Here is a 16,771-nt window from a genome sequence, read left to right as displayed (position 1 = left end):
CCTCTGCCTGAGACCCTGGAGAGCTGCTGCCAGCCTGAGTAGACAATATTGGACTGTTATGGACCAAGGATCTGATTCAGTGTAAGGCAGCTTCATGTGTTCATGAGTACTCTGTGACAGACAATGGCATCTCACAATAGAGGAAGGAGGGAAATGGTGGCTGCAGTCCTAAGAACACATTTCTGGGAATAATTACAAAGAGGGAGCCATGTTAGTCTGTTGTAGTGTAACAAAAGTCCAGGGACGCTTTAAAGACTAACATTTATTTCAATATGAGCTTTTGTGAGAAGTGAGTGGTTGTCAGTCTTTCATGTGCTACTGGATTTTTATTTTGCTGGGAATAACCCCTATTGAATAAAATATGACTTACTTCTTAGTTACTTAAGTTTGCTCCCGGTGTATATGCACAACTTTGTATTTAAAGGACTATCAAGTGTCAGAGATACTTGTTTAACAACTTAGGGGTCTGCCATGCTTAAAGAAAAGCACATCAGTATGAAAACACAACATACAATTAGATTCTTTTAAGTGAAAAAAATGACATTGATGATATTCTGTCCCTTTTTAAATTTGTAGGTCCTTGAATGCATAACCCTGAGTGAAGAAACCACAACATCGTCCAGTAGGATTTTTGTTAAAATATTCTTCCAGGAACTTAGTGAATACATGGGACTTCCTAACCTTAATGCAAGGTTAAAGGATGAGTGAGTAGAAACTTAACATTATAAATTCCAGCCAGATAGCTGTGTTAGCATGTTGCTGTGAAAACAAGCAGGAGTCTTGCAGCACCTTTTTAAAATTTGTTTTTATTTTATATTCAGAAGGGGGGGAAAGGGAAAAAATGAAGATATCCAACATACAATTGAAAAAACAAAGATTCAGAAACAAATCAAGCAGACTACATCACCCTGCTTTTCTACACCATTTTACAATTAAATAATTGCCTCAGTTATTTTTTTAATATATTTTTTATTAGTTTTATGTAGGGTGCAGAAAAAAACAAAAAGGAAAGAAGGGTAAAGTGGTAAGATTAACAACATTTAAGGGGTTAACGTCCTGGACAAATAATTGCCTAAGTCATAAAATAAAAAAATATTCGGCAAGTTAAATATATAACATAATCTGAAAATATCCAACATACAATTGAAAAAAAGATTCAGAAACAAATCAAGCAGACTACATAACCCTGCTTTTCTACACCATTTTATGATCAAATAATTGCCTAAGTTATAAAATAAAAAAATATTCGGGCAAGTTAAATATATAACATAATCTGAAAATAATCACCTTTTATATCAAGCATATTTAATATCTCTGCATTGGTGTAGTTATATCTAAAATTAAATTATAATAGCCATTAGTATCTATTTTCTTATTTTGTTTTTATTGATATTAAGCCTCAGCATATTTATAACTTGTGCTCATCATTAAAGTGCTACATTTGTCTTCTAGCATAAATTTTCATGTGTAAGGCCTGTTTATCAGATGAAAACGCAAGCGCTATTCAACAAAAGCTTATGCTAGAATAAAAACATTTTCGTCTTATTTCTCACCTACAAACCATGATTCCAAATCTAAGCCAACCCATAGGTTAGATTTGTGGTTTGGAGATAATTTAGCTTTTGAAGGGAGACTAAATCTCAGTCATTTCATGCCAGTCTTGGCTTTGGTTTCCTCATTTGACTCTTTTGAGAGGTGACAGTTAACCAGATTTTATGTCTTTTAAAAATAGAATGGCAGAAGGAAATGATGCCACTTTGGGATTAGTAGGAGTTATTGGATGTTCTTCCATCAAACACTGTGCTTGTAAAGTTAAGAATGCAAGACATTTCCCCACATTTCTCTCCTGCATCATCGTGAAGCAAAGTAGCATAAAATCTGGAAAATGCATCCCCTTAGAGCACCGGTTCCCAAACTGTGCTCCACAGAGCACTTGGTGCTCCGCGAAACATCTCCTAGTGCTCCATGAAGAGATTGAAAAGAAAAATACTACTGTCGTTCGGCTTAGTATATAGGTGCTAGGTGAAAGTTAGTGCTCCGTGACGAATTTCTCTCCTGAAAAGTGCTCCATGACTCTAAAAGTTTGGTAACTGCTGCCTGAGAGTAAACTGTGACAGGTGCAAACTTAACGAGTGCTAAAACATCACCTTCCTTCCCCAAACCACTTTCATTCCAGACACCAGCCTGGGAGAAAGCTGCAAGGGTTGCCAACCATCATTAAATAGTTGTCTAGATGTTGTTACGACTGGCTCTCCCGTGCCTGTGGCCAGACAGTGAATAAGCACTGACACAGCAGGACTTCACACTAGCCCTTTCCTGTAATGAAACCCTTCATTAAGTCATGAATGGTTGATGTTGACCACTGACATTGTGTTAAATTAAATCCTTCAATATCCTGAGAGGTTTGAGAGGCCTCACTTTGCATTCCTCATTTTCCTTCCCCACACTACTGCGTAGGATTGCCATCACTGTCTCGGACAAATGCGAGGAGATTTTGAGGGTGGTGCCTGGGTAGCCTGGAGCTGAGGGAGGATGTGACTTCACTTTCTGATGACGCTCTAGAATGTCCCCCTGATCTCTGTGGTTAAGAGATTGTCTCTAGGGATGTTATTTTCCAGCCATTTTTTCTCCTGCTCCTCAGTTTGTTGAGGGTGGGGGATTGGGGCCGAGGCCCGGGGATTGTCCACCATGGCTGGGCAAATGGCAAGCCTACTGCCACACCATCTTCTGCCTACCACAATATCAGTTGGCCTCTTGGTTCCTACTTCCATATCTATGAGTCCCCTTTCAGTGCTTACAGTAACACAGTGCCCTGCGACTTTATTGTAGAAATAGGTTCAGATGTAAATAATTTTTTTATCGGGCAGAATGGCTAGGTACCAAAGAATTACTTCTGTTTTTTAAAAATTTGTAAATGACTTAAGGGAGCAGTGGATTAGTGTCGGTATAATTCCAGAATGTTGGTTTTAGTGCCGAGGCGGCTGAGGGGCGGAGGGGAATCGGCCACTTTTGCTAAGCCTAGGTTTTAACGTTGAAAAACCATTATTCTAACCATTTTCAAATTGGCGCCAACCATCAAAGATTATTTTGGTAAAAGGTCACTTGGCAGTAGTCACCGGTGTTTGATTTCCATGCTTCTCACCGGTGTTTGATTTCCATGCAGATGTTTTAATCCGTTCAGATAAGTCGTCAGCCTAGTCATAAAGCAGTTATTCACTTCAAATAGATGTAGTTTGAATTATTATGGTAAAGCCCCAAAATATTGATTCAGTGCATAATACTCTGTGTTCATCCATTTAATGAGATTAACTAAAACTCATATCAACAAATGACAATCAGTCGTTTGGAATTCTCATGTCATCACAACAGTCAGAAACACTGGACAAATTAGTAATGTATTTGCTTAATTTTTTTTAAGTTCACTGAACGTTTCATAGGACTCTTCTCCTTTCTCTTCTGCCTGATTGGGGAAAACAAAGTTGTAATTCGTTAGCTTGCAGATGTTTACCTTAATGACAGTTGGACATACAACAAATCTGTTAAGCCTTGTGTAAATGAAACCATTTTGTTGTGGTTTCCTGCAGAATTGTGGTGGGTGGTCTGAGAGGATTTTTAAAACCCATGTTCGTATTTCTGAACCACTCCCAGCTCATTGTGCGCTATGTGCAAAGCTTGAATAACAGCCTATAGCTTGACTGCTCCATTTGTTTTTAATAGAACTCTGCAGTCATTCTTCGAAGGGCTCTTGCCTCGGGACAACCCAAGAAATACAAGATTTGCCATCAATTTCTTCACGTCCATTGGTCTCGGGGGACTGACGTAAGGAAATTCCATTTTGTGTTTGCTTTTAAATTGATCGAGTTCTCAGGATTCTGTTTCACTTCAGTATCACAAAAAGAAATGAACTCCAGGGTGAGGCTGTAGAGATGGGGACTGGCTGTCTTCTCAGTTGTTCTTCTGTTCAGAGACACACAAAACTGGCTGCAATGCGGGACACAATTGTGAGAATATATTCGTATTGGTTTTCCAGCTGATTAAAACCGGCTTAATTTATTTGTTTAGGGATGAGCTACGTGAACATCTGAAAAACGCACCGAAAATTATCATGACCCAGAAACAAGATGTGGAGTCATCAGACTCCTCTTCAGACTCTGAATCGTCCGAGTCAGACAGTGGCACCAACAGCAGTGATAGCTCGGGGACTTCCAGCGAGAGCGAATCCTCGTCCGACAGTGATCACAGCAGTAATTCAAGTATTAACTTTCATCTATAATTTATCTCTCTCTTTTTAAAAAATGTACGCTGCACGCCATTATAAATTTGCACCGAGGGGGATATGGATCTTTACTTGGCACATTGCTTTCAAAGTGTCTGAAAGTCATTTCACTTAGTTGAATTGGCAGGCGTCATGAAATGGTAAATTATCCGGCTGAAGATTTAAGAGATCTAAAATCCATTCAGGAATATGTGGGTAATGTTAGAGAGGCTTTAAACACTTTTGTTGTTGTTGCATATAGTATATTCTTTAGGTAAATACAAATGGTCACAATTCTACTGTAGTCTGGGGGGGTCTCCCAATTCGTTGAGCCTGTGAGCACTTTTGGAATTTTCTGTGAGTCCCACCACAAAAGGCTGCCTTGGAGGCGGAGGACAAATCACAAAATGTTGGTATGTTCCAAGCTAAGTGTCATCCTATGATGGAGGCAGCTGTTTTCAAATAGGTGTTTCCTACAGACATAGACACCTCCTGTGGGCTGTTCGGAAAGAACACCTACTCCACTAACATGGAGAAAAGCCAGGGGAGGTGCCATGGCTCACTGGTAGAGCATCTGCTTGGCATGCAGAAGGTCCCAGGTTCAATCCCCAGCATCTTCAGCTGAAAGGACCAGATAGTCGGTGATGGGAAAGACCTCTCCCTGAGACCCTAGAGAGCCACTGCCAGTCTGAGTAGACAGTACTGACCTTGAGGGACCAATGGTCTGATTCAGTAAAAGGTAGCTTAATGTGTTAACTTGTTCAGTGTTTTTTCTGCTTTGGGGGAAGAAGGGAGTGAGGACCGGGAAACACATTGGTGGGTGCCGTGGCACCTATAGACACCATTCTGGGGATCCCAGCTATTGTCCTGCTGCAAGCGGATAGCGTGGGCTGGAGGCATGAAGCGTAGTCTGGAAAGCAGTCCAAGGTCAGTCACAGTTCAAACAGAGTCCAAGGTATCAATACAGGCAAGGGCAGTCCAAGTCGTGAGTCAATTTCAGTCCAAGAAGTCAGGATGCCAGGAATCCATAGTATAACAGGGAGACAAGTGTTGGGGACGAGTTGCTTTCACCACAGCCAAGCCTAATTGATGCTTAAATAGGCCCTGATCTCACTGCTGTTGCCAATTAGGCTGATCTGACATTCCCAGCCTGCTGGTATGCTTCAGCCCTGCTCTGCCTCGTCACTGTTGTCAAGAAGGGGCTCTACGCTGGGCTGGCAATCTCGCACTCCAGCATCTTTGTTGCATTTCCAGTCAAACCCGTCTCCTCTGATCCAGTGGTTTTGGAGAGCCCTCTGGGGACACTGCTTGTTGCAAGGTGTCAGGCCCTTGAGCTGAAAGGTTGCAGACACGGAGAGCCATCTTCTGGCTGTAACTCTTCTTCTGGCTCCTGCCTGTGGCTGTTCCTCTGCTCTTGAACTGCCTCCTTCTATTTCCTCTTTGTCTGAGGAAGTCTCAGCAGGCTGACTCATGACAGCTATAGTCTGTGTGATTTTTCTTATCCTTTGGGAGGTTGGGGGGGGAGTCTGTTGAGGCTAGTTCGGACATATCCTAGGTTCGGACTTCCCTGGATGTTTTTAAGAAGAGGCTAGATGGCCATCTGTCAGCAATGCTGATTCTATGACCTTAGGCAGATGACGAGAGGGAAGGCATCTTGGCCATCTTCTAGTCACTGGGGTGTGTGGGGGAGGTAGTTGTGAATGTCCTGCATTGTGCAGAGGGTTGGACTAGATGACCCTGGTGGTCCCTTCCAACTCTATAATTCTGTGATTCTAAGTGCATGCCAGATGCGTTTCGGCCTGTTTGGCCTTCCTCAGTGGTCAGTTGATACTCATGAATACCCAGTGGATCAAACCCAGTTCTCCAGATTAGAGTCTACCATTCCTAACCACTATACCCCGCTGGTGTAATACCACTTGTTTTGTGTTTCTTCCTGCCCTTTTTAAGACTCTTTTGCTGACTGCACAGTATACACATAATGGGAATTTTATAATTAGCTTTTTTTTTAGTAAGAGTTACCCTGCTAGTTTTTAAACTACTTAATATGAAATATAGTGACTATCGTAATCCCCCCAAAATGCCTGCTAGTCCAATCTTGAGAATACAGTCAGTGGTGAGAGCAGATGATAACCCAGCATGAGCTTCTGCATGTAGGATTCTGCCTGCTGGTTTAAAATTAATTTATTAACAACTTTAGGAACCAAAAGTCTTTTAATTCACTGCAACCGTGTGGATTAGGAATGGTGGAGGAACAGCCCTCTGTAATCTGTTGCCGCAAGTTTGCTTTGTGTGGCCTAAATCAAGTACATCAGATTTATAACAAGGGAGGCGTAATGGAGTGCGAGATCAGAGATGTGGCATTTCAGCAGAGAGCCAGATGGTTTATGCATGGACAGCTGCAGCTAGATAGGAACCGGCGAGGTAAGTCCTTGGTGACAAATGAACAGAGGCTGCAGTCTGCTGGTGTAAGCATTGCTTCCCCCTACACACGCACACACACACATTTTTAATTTTAGTACGTTCTATACTGATGTTTTTGTCCTTTTCCCCCCGCTGAAAAGTAATAGATTGTAAAATGATGCATTTTGATAGCCTCAGCAGTACATTCTGATTTTGGGGGTAACAAAAGCAGAAGTGTTGCCAAAATGATTAAATGCAGCAGCATTTATAATGATGGGTGGGGATGGGGGTGGGAATCCACTTTCATTTGTTTATTTGTAATGATAGTGAAGAGAGCCCTGGGCTGGTTCGAAGGTTGGAATTAAAATTGTTCTTTCGTGCAAATCTGTAACGGTGAAGACGTTTTGTCCCAAGAGCATAGCTGTTCCAGCATACTATTGCTGACAGCGGACCAATTTTATATACTTTGGAAGTTCATTTTTTTTATACCTTGGAAGGTACAAAAACAACAGCAACAACAAAAAGCCTGGCACTTTGGCGGTGAAACCGCAGTGAAAGTCTTGTTTGAAAGTGACCTTAGTGCTGAACTTCAAAAATCCAGTCCATAGAACCATAGAGTTGGAAGGGGCCGTACAGGCCATCGTCCAACCCCCTGCTTAATGCAGGATCAGCCTAGAGCATCCCTGACAAGTGATTGTCCAGCGTCTGCTTAAAGACTGCCAGTGAGGGGGAGCTCACCACCTCCCCTGGTAGCTGATTCCACTGTCGAACAACTTACTGTAAAAAAAAATTTCCTAATATCCTGCCCACAATTTAAACCAATTATTGCAAATCCTATCCTCTGCTGCCAACGGGAACAGCTCTCTGCCCTCCTCTAAGTGACAGCCCTTCAAATACTTAAAGAGAGCAATCATGTAGTTGAAGCTCAGTTGCCATGTTTATGGTTCAAGGTTAAGTGAGCAGGAAACTCTCCCACTGCTCTGCAAGAGAGAGGTGTTGGGGGAATGAATGTTTTGTGGTGGTATGATTCTAGTTAGGACCTACAGAACCCCCCTTTCCTCTGTCCCCCAAAGGTTCAGAGTGGTCAGTGCCCTCCAAAACGGTATAGTGGGTTTTATTGCCAAGAATAAAGGAAGGAACTCGTGTCACAGGATGCAAGTCTTGTGGCGTGGAGTGGTAAACCCAAGCTACACTGCTTGGATGCTCTTAATTGTTAGCAGGTTGAACGAGCCAATTTTGTCTCTTCTCACCCCTTTAAACTAACATGCAGCTGCCCCAGCGCTTGAAGACTCAGAGAGAGCAATGAGCATGGTCAGTCCTTTGCACTGGAATTCTTTTTAACTTACAAAGTGGTAGCATTCTGCATAGCCAGGTTGTCCCCCAACTGTTCAGGAACCTCCACTTTGTGAGTAGGCTCCATTTTGCTGTCCTGCTGGTAGACACCTGCCCATCAAATTTTGCTAATAGCGGAGATGTTGACGCTCGCCAAATGTATTCTGAGACTCACCAGATGTGCATGAATTCTATTCAGACCGTTAATTATTTTGCAACTAGAATATGCAGATTAGCTGACACCTCCCGTGAAGGGTTTCCAGTGAGGCTTTTAGGATGGACCAAGTAGCTTACTCTTGGTGTAGGATTAAAAGCTCTCTTCCGCTAATAAAGCATTTTCTCTCTTTAGCAGTGGATTTTTGAAGCTTTGAAATGTATTTATTTTTTTAGTCAAACGGAGGAGAGAACATTGTTTGCAAGTTAAAGGGGCTGAATTGCTGCTAGTTAAACTGCCTTTGTTGTTGTTGTTTTCTTCTTTAAAGATCTCAGTTCATCAAATTGCTTCCTTTTTTGTATCACACTGGCCGGTAGGTTTGTTTTTTCTTTATAGGTAAGCGGGTCTTCTCTTTGCACATGAAGAATTTTGTCTCTAGCTCTTTGATGTGTAAACTTCACCAATATATCTCTGGGAATTTTCTTCCTCCTTGCATATGAAGAGTTTATTCTGTAGATATTCTCTATCCGTAATAGATGATCTCGTAGTGTATATTGGTCTCGAAGTAAAGCTTGCAGTTCCTGCTCTAACATTGTTGACACTATCACCCCCTGCATACTTCACTGCTTAATTCCACAACCTTCTCAACAACAAAGGCAGTTCTACTGACTTAGAGCTGCCTTTGTTGTTGAGAAGGTTGTGGAATAAAGCAGTGAAGTATGCAGGAAGTGATAGTGTCAACAATGTTGATATTGCCCAGCCTTTCATTTGTCTCAGAATGGTTGACTAAACAGAAGAGTAAGGTGGATGCAGCTTCTTTGTACTGGAAAACTTCCAACTTAGAGAGAAAAATCATTAGCTCAAGCCAGAAAAGCACTGGATGAATGGGCATATTGGCATAGTACCTACACAACAGTCTGTTGCTTGTATCCAGAGGTCTTGTTGCACAAGCAGGAGGTGCCTACAAGGAGTTGGAAGGTCCTACAGAATGACTTTCGGGGAGGTAAAAGGTCAGCACGCTTATGACACTCTGAGGTCGCAATGGGATTGATGGGCCCAAGACAATTTATTGCGGTGCATTGAGTTAAGACATTAACCTAAAAAGCAAAATCTTGTGTGTTTGATACTTTCAGGTGTGACAAAGAGGAAGTCGCAAAAGAAGAAAACAGCAGACACTGGTAACAGGAGAAAAGAGGGAAGTAAAAAGAAACAGCTTGAAAAGAAAATGGAAAGGAGGCAGCCTGAGTGGGAGAATGAGGCGGAGAGAAGCTCAGAAAGGAGCACTGACAGAAATTCAAGAGACCCAACTCGGAGAAACGATGTTTCAAAGAAATCGTCCTATGACAGAGATCATTACACTGACAGGAACAGCTATTGGAGTGAGAAAGACAGGGATCAGGAAAGTAATACTCATGTAGAAAGCCAACGTGGTCATTCTAAAAAGAAAAGAGGAGAGAGAAGAAATTCTTCCTCGGATAACGAAGGCAGGGACAGGCACTGGACTCCAGATGGCGAACCCCACAGAAGGAGAAAGGACAGATCAAAGTCTAGGGAGAAATCCCATAACTATCCCAGCCCGAGGGATGACGGGCGTTATCGGAATGGCTCGGAGAAGGTTCCGCAAAAACACAGCCGAAATGCTGAGCCACTGAAAGAGCTGAGGAAAGACGACGGTAGGCAGAGACACAAGGAGAATTCCCCGCACAGACGCAAGTGAAGCTGATAGACTGATGATAGTGCTTTTTCCTTTGGATGCAAACTACATTTTATTAACATTCTGGGGTCCCATTTCGTAGAAAGTTCCTTTTGTACAAAGTCCTTTGTAAACGTCATTGGGCTTTTTTTTATAACCTTTTCAGTATGTCTTCTTATGGCTGTGATTGCTGAAGCCTTCCGCTTACCTGCTGTTTGAGTGTTTGGGTCAAAGAACAATCAAATCCTGTTTATTTTGTCAATAAAAAACTTTTAAACATTTTTGCTGAATTTCGTGCTTAGTATCACCAAAAAGAAAATGTAAATACTATTTATACTATCTGAAGTGCTGGGTTTTCATTAGTTTTGTTTGCCAGACGGTTCTCAGAACAGTATAATTTGAGTACGGAGGCTGAAAGGGTTCACACCCGCAATTCTGTAAGCCATGAAGCAAATTGATTTTGCCTTTTTGTTTTTCAATAAGAAATTGTGAGCTACAGCTTTGAACTGGAAACCTTTACAGAAATCAGAAGATATTGTGGTATCGCTTACATCACATAATGTCCACTTTCCTGATTTTGCTTGTCAGAGGTAGAGGAGGATGATAAAAAAAAAAAAAAACTTTTGAGAGTTAAAAAAATGAACATAAAGCATTTGTGAATCAAGTTATGCGTTCACTTTAAAGTAATAGCGAACTGACATCAACAATTAACCCAGGTGACTAATTAAAGTATAACTTTCTTCAGAGCTTAAGAATCTGCAGTACAGTGGTCGCCATCATAACTTTTTTTCTTGGGTGAACTATATTTTGTTTGTGATTGAGCAACTCCATGAAGCCTGTTATAAAATGTTTGCTATACAAAGGTCAGGGATGGATCCAGACTAAATTTTCCACTAACGGAAGGGAAGTGTAATTACTGCCAATTCCCCTTTTCCTCTACTGACACCCAATTTGCCCCTTGTGCCATTCTTGGGAAGGTCCCCCAGAAGAAACATTTCAGGAAGATCAGTGGAGCAGCTGGAATGGAAGGAAGAGGAAGTCCCCTTCTGCTGACTAGTGCCTTATATTAGTAGAAAATGTAGTCTGGATCTAATCCTAATAGTGGGGCAGCATTGAAATGTTCATATTAGTTTGAATAGGGACTGAAGACAACCAAAGATAGTTGTAAATCTGCTTTGACTTTCAGCCACAGAAACGCTCTGAAGGCTAGTTCATTTTTTTAAGTGTATTCATGAATTTAGCGATATGAAGATAGCCAAAGGATTGCTGTAGTATTGTCTCATTTCTTCAGAAAAATGTAAGCTATAAACATGAGGATGTGCTGTGGAAGTGTTTTCTTTCAGGGCCTCTTATTTATTATGACTGCTTTATTCTTGACTTTAAAGTCATAAAACACATCCTGTTAAATCTTTTCGGATTTATTGATGAAGTTCGGATAAGCCACTTCTGCTGCTCCATCACAATCAGAATTTTTAGAGGTTTAAGTAATAAACAACCTGTTTTGCAAACTAGTCATGTAAATAGAGGTATTGTTCTATATACTTTTTCACTCATTGCTTTGTTGAATAATATGTGCAACTTGCACGATTATTTTAGCTGAGAAACACTGGGGATGGTACATATGGAAGCCGTCCTGAAAATAAAGGAGTTTGCAAAAAACCATTAATTTCAGTCAAACAATACGAAATGATCTATTTTCTCCAAATATAACGGTTCTTCAACTTTTTGATCTTTTTGATTCATTTAAAAAACAAACCATGGATAGATTTTTTGAAACATTTTGCAGAGTGAATGTTTAAAAGAGGTAGAACTTATTTGATGTGTCTGATCATTCACAACATTAATTTTGGTTGTTACATAAGCCTCAAATGTTGAGCTAGTTCTAGTCCACTGAATAAGCATTTTAATAAACAGTTATTGTGTTAGACTAATACCGTTTCCGATAATAAGACCTAATGATGGGCAGTTTCACTAGTTACTGAATAAAGCCTGCTGTGAAGTAATTTGGTAGTGAAAATCTTTGCTCAAATATTATACGACTCAGAAAGCTGTATCTGAAGAATATTGCTGAGCTGGAAACACTTGGGAATACATATGTAAGAAGATTATTCCTGCCAGTTGGGACTATAGCTGTACTTCTTAGAGCTTTCCGTCTATCTCTGCTTGAATACATAAGTATATTGGGGTTTGGGATGGCAGAGTATCATGGGTTGGATCCAAACCTTGGCATTAGATCCAGAGGTGACCTTCTTCTTATGGAATGATACCTTCCGTGAGTGGAAGAACTCTTTCCATGGAAGGAAAAACAAGTTTGGGTCCAATGGCATCTGCCTAAGAAGAGATTATTTTTCTTTGAGAACTTGAAAAGGGTGTTTGGGTACATCTTAGAGACGTCTCTCCTGTCCCCAGAGGGAATTAGTTTTCTGGGGATCTAAGCTTATAGAAGACAAGATGCTAATGAATATGTGAATTTGATTGGAGTTACAAATTTCCCCAGATGGTAACGGATGCTTTAGAAGGATCAAAATAGGCCTCGGTATCTAAGATAATGTCATTCTTTCTTTTTACATCAGCTTGTATAGAGCTCAGATTCCACTGTATGCCTTCTGCTGATTTGGATGGAAGACATTAAATTCTTGTGGCCCATCTTGTATTTGTGGCATTGGCCAAGCTAAAAAGAATTGCACTGTGTGAAGCGCTTACTATATGTTGGGCCCAAAAGGACATTTTCGACTCACCATTTGTTTGTTTTATATAGGTTGGCCTTCAAAGTAGTATTTGTAGTGTTCTGTCTTGTGAAAATATGCTATATGTAGAATGGCGCAGTTTGGAATGACGGCTGATCAAGATTCAGGTAAAAAGGAGTGAATGAAGCAGCTGTCAGTTGTAGAAGGAATTCTTTGGTCTAATATTTTCTTGTATTAAATTTTCCACACCGTTATTAGGTAATTTAGTTGGTGTCTGTTGTAAAGGCCTATGGTTACATACAATAAAGTTGATTTGTCTTGGTTTGAAATTGTAGGCTCTGTGGGAAAACGGGTTGGGAACGCATCCCCTGACCCTAATTTTATCCCCAGTTCCAGGAATACTATTAAGTGTTAAAAGTGTTGTCCCCTGTGCTGGTTAATCCTTGAAGCTGTTGTTCATTGACATTACAAGAAAACCCTTGTCCCTCATTTGTTTCTGGGCTGCCATGGGTGAATTTTCCTTTTCTGTTTTCCTTTTATTTCCCCCAACTGAGATTCCACCTCATCAAATCATCTTGTGTGTGTGTGTTTAATTCTCAAACTGATTGGTTTCTGCATATCTGGGTATTCTTCCCAAAAAATTCAGGGCCCTGTACTAACAGAGTGTGGCCTTGTTTCTATGTTCTACTGACAGGCCACAAAGTTTGATGTTAAATACTATGCGTGTGTGTATGTGTAACTCAGACTTGGTGGGGGAAATAATGGTTTGCTTTTTTTGTTACATTCCATCCATCTCCCTTTAAAAAAAACTATTAATGTAAATGGAGCTTTCCCCCTGTTTTAACTATTGACGGGATTGGCACAGACTGCTCTTCATGATATCTATTTGCTATAATATACTGTTCCCTGCAGTTGAAAACAATGTGCTCCATTTCCAGGTGGAATTTTTAAATGTAATGTTATAATCTCCTTTAACAGTTTGACGTTTTTGAGCTTTGGGGGGTTAAAGAAGCTTCCAGCTCACCCCTAAACTTTAGCTGCCCACGAGCATCCAATTTATTTGGCAACCGTAAATGCGTTCCTCTAGTTGTAACTAGGTGGTATAATGTATGTGTCGGGTTACATTTCCCTCCCTTTGGGTGGGGAGAAGAGTGAGGGGTAGGAGGGTACACTTCATGGCACGTGTCCCTCAGCTTCCTCCCTTCACTTTTTCTCTGATCCTAACAGATTTCTCCTTAGTAGGACCCCTTTAGGCTCACAGCCATGATATAAATGAGAACGCTCCCCTGGTCTCTTGTCATGGGAAGATCTTGTCACAAGCCTGTGCTAGACTAATGTCCACTTTGGTGTTCTGCGCTCTCAAAATATCTGAGCACCTGTTAGACTGCACTCTTGTTCGTAAATGTCAGCTTCAAAATCTCTTCCCCTCTTGTACTGGTCCAGGGTATCATCTCTGCATCTAATAGCTGGCCCTGTGCAGATGATGAATGTAGAAAAGCCATGCCATTCACAAGACAAAGTAGGCATCTCTACATATGGGGAGGGGGGCATTCTCCAGTTGCCCAGAAAAAATATAACTGTGAATTTATCAAAAGAGAAAGACAAAAACAAATGAAAGCCTGAGGAAGAATAAATATGGTCAGTAAAATGTCAATAAAAGGGAACATTTGGAGGGGGGAAATTAGCCTGCTCATTCCCCTGAAAGTTCATAGAATGTACGAGGGAGAAATTTTAGGGGGTTCCAAATTTTCTTCCCAGCTTGTTCTACTGATGCCCCCCATGGAAGGATACAAGCCACCCACCGACAAGGTTTCTACATACCTGGGGACCTCCAAGGTAAGCAGAAAAAATATAACTTAGTAAATGAACTGGGGGGAGCCGGTGGGGGGGAGACCAGATGTAGGCTAACCGGGCTACAAGGGCATGAATGCTACAAATATGTGAGTGTCAAACAAAAGCAAAATGAGAGGAAGTTAAACTGCTCAAGACACACACGCCCCATCTTAACCTGCTCAAGCCGTCATCTTAGAGTCCTGGGGGGGTAAATTTTGAGGGTGTGATGGGATTTCCATATAGTTCCCCTTTCCCCCGGGGTTCCACACGGACTCCAACTATAGCATAAGGTTCTCCCTGACGCAACCACCTGCAAAATACTATGGAGGTGATGTAACATTATAATTTCCTTTTAATACCTTGTTGGAGGAGTAGTTTTCCTCTAGTTGCAGGTAGGATTTACGACATAACAATGTTATAATAAAGCAGTCGCATTGTGGGTTTCAGAGCAGTAACACTGACCAGGCTTTGTTTTCTTTTTAGTTAATTTGAATACCAGTCAAAATGCGTGTGGTTGTTTTGTTACTTGGAGGAAAAAAATTCCTTCCAGAAAATTAACTTTCTGTCATTAAAACCGCCTTCCACAACACTTGCTCTTGACCACTGCAGAGCCACTCATCCTGTCTATCGTTCGCTAACTGTCCTTGCTAACTTCTTGCTAGCTAACTGTCCACAAAGGCCAGACATCAGCTGTGTTCAGCCATGTGCCAGTTGCTGCTAGTATAAACATGCCAGCGGGATGTTTGGAAGCGTCTTCTACTGAATGAGAGTGCCTGCTTGCTATGTCAACACATTGGCTTCCTAAGCCATGATTTGGAAGCAGGTCCTGTTCAGTAAAATTGCCTTCCAAATAACCTTTTAAGTGGGGTTAAACACTTGTTTCCCCGTTTACCTTAAACGCTCCTCCCGAATGACTTATGCCTTGATGTAGGAAACTCTTTCTGTACGGTTAAAATTGATAAAGCAGTTTCCCTGAGATTGCTAGTTAAAGAACAAGTGGGATTTTACTGTTCATATGATAGATAGATAGATAGATAGATAGATAGATAGATAGATAGATAGATAGATAGATAGATAGATAGATAGATAGAGTGTGTGTGAGTGTGTTTTATATATATAAGGACATGCTTGACATATTTAAAAATATTCACAATATTTCGTTCGCTGCCTTTCTTATCCAGCCACTTCACCCGCCTACATTCCTGAGTGATGTGATCTGGTAGCAAAAAAGGTTAGATGAGCCAGCTTGGTGTAGTGGTTATAGGGTTGCCAAACTTCAGGTACTAGCTGGAGATCTCCCACTATTACAACTGATTTCCAGCCGATAGAGATCAGTTCACCTGGAGAATATGGCCGCTTTGGCAATTGAACTCTATGGCATTGAAGTCCCTCTCCTCCCCAAACCCCATCCTCTGCAGGCTCCACCCCAGAAATCCCCAGATATTTCCCAACCCGGAGCTGGCAACCCTAAGAGGTTGGTGTGTCAGACTAGGATCTGGGAGACCCAGGTACGAATCCCCATTCTGCCATGGAAGTTTGCTAGTGGACTTTGGGCCAGTCACACACACTCTGAGACGAATTTATCCTCTGAGAGGATAAAGTAGGGGAGAAGAGAAGGATTTAAGCTGCTTTGGGTCCCCATTCAGGAGAAAGGTAAGGTATAAATGAAGTGACTTTAAAATAAAGGAGTTCTCTATGTGTGTCACTGGAAAACAAAGGATACATTTTTATGGTGATATAAGTAGAAGTGTGCCTTAAAACACGCTATGATTTCTTTGTAAAGTGTGCATTTATCTTTCAACCATCTTGGGATATTTTTACATGCGCTCCAGCAGCAATTTAAGGCTAAAAGTGAATTGAGGGACAACCAAGGGTTATCCTCTAATGCCCCATGGCAGTATTTGCCACATTCTGCAATCAGCCTTTCTTTGATTACAAATGAGGTGAAGGAAATGACTGGGTTCGCTATAAAGGGCAGAAAGCTATAACTAGAGGTTACTTCACTTTGTCTCGAATAGCTTTCAATTTTATGCTATTTATGGATCTTATTTTCATAATGGCAATTCCTGCCGCTGTGTGCTAACAACACACACTCTCAGAGCAACCCTTGAAATAAGCTGTATGTTGCGCCCTGGCTGAAACACCCATTTTCAAGGTCAGCTGCGTTGTTGTTCTTAATCTTGAGGAATCGCCCTTCTGAAAGGCAAGATTAATAGCTATTTTAACTCTGGCAAGACCTTAAAATAAAACAATCCCCTTCAGCGTTTAATTTCTAACAGAAGTGGTGCCGTGGTAAAGAAAGCCATGGAAGTCTTTAGTCTACAATAAATGGAGACTCTTGTGGTTACTTGGTGATGGCCTTTAACATACCACAAGATGTCTCTTTATATTTTCTCCTGTTATATGAATGTGGCTTG

At 41.2% G+C, this 16,771-nt stretch overlaps 1 protein-coding gene across 1 annotated transcript in view; it reads left to right on the top strand.

Annotated features, from left to right (window-relative positions):
• The window catches only part of CWC22 (CWC22 spliceosome associated protein homolog), a 35,876-nt gene extending 26,018 nt beyond the window's left edge, over window positions 1–9,858 (top strand). Inside the window, exons 16-19 of the mRNA XM_056861443.1 lie at window positions 577–704; window positions 3,718–3,819; window positions 4,063–4,253; window positions 9,275–9,858. Coding sequence (XP_056717421.1) covers window positions 577–704; window positions 3,718–3,819; window positions 4,063–4,253; window positions 9,275–9,858 — 1,005 coding nt within the window. The remainder of the gene's footprint in view (window positions 1–576; window positions 705–3,717; window positions 3,820–4,062; window positions 4,254–9,274) is intronic.
• The last annotated feature ends 6,913 nt before the right edge of the window (window positions 9,859–16,771 follow it).

Source organism: Euleptes europaea, chromosome 15 (assembly GCF_029931775.1).
Source record: "Euleptes europaea isolate rEulEur1 chromosome 15, rEulEur1.hap1, whole genome shotgun sequence".
Lineage (NCBI taxonomy): Eukaryota > Metazoa > Chordata > Lepidosauria > Squamata > Sphaerodactylidae > Euleptes > Euleptes europaea.
The sequence above is the reverse complement of the archived record's forward strand: the minus strand, read 5'-3'. Positions and strand labels throughout refer to the sequence as shown.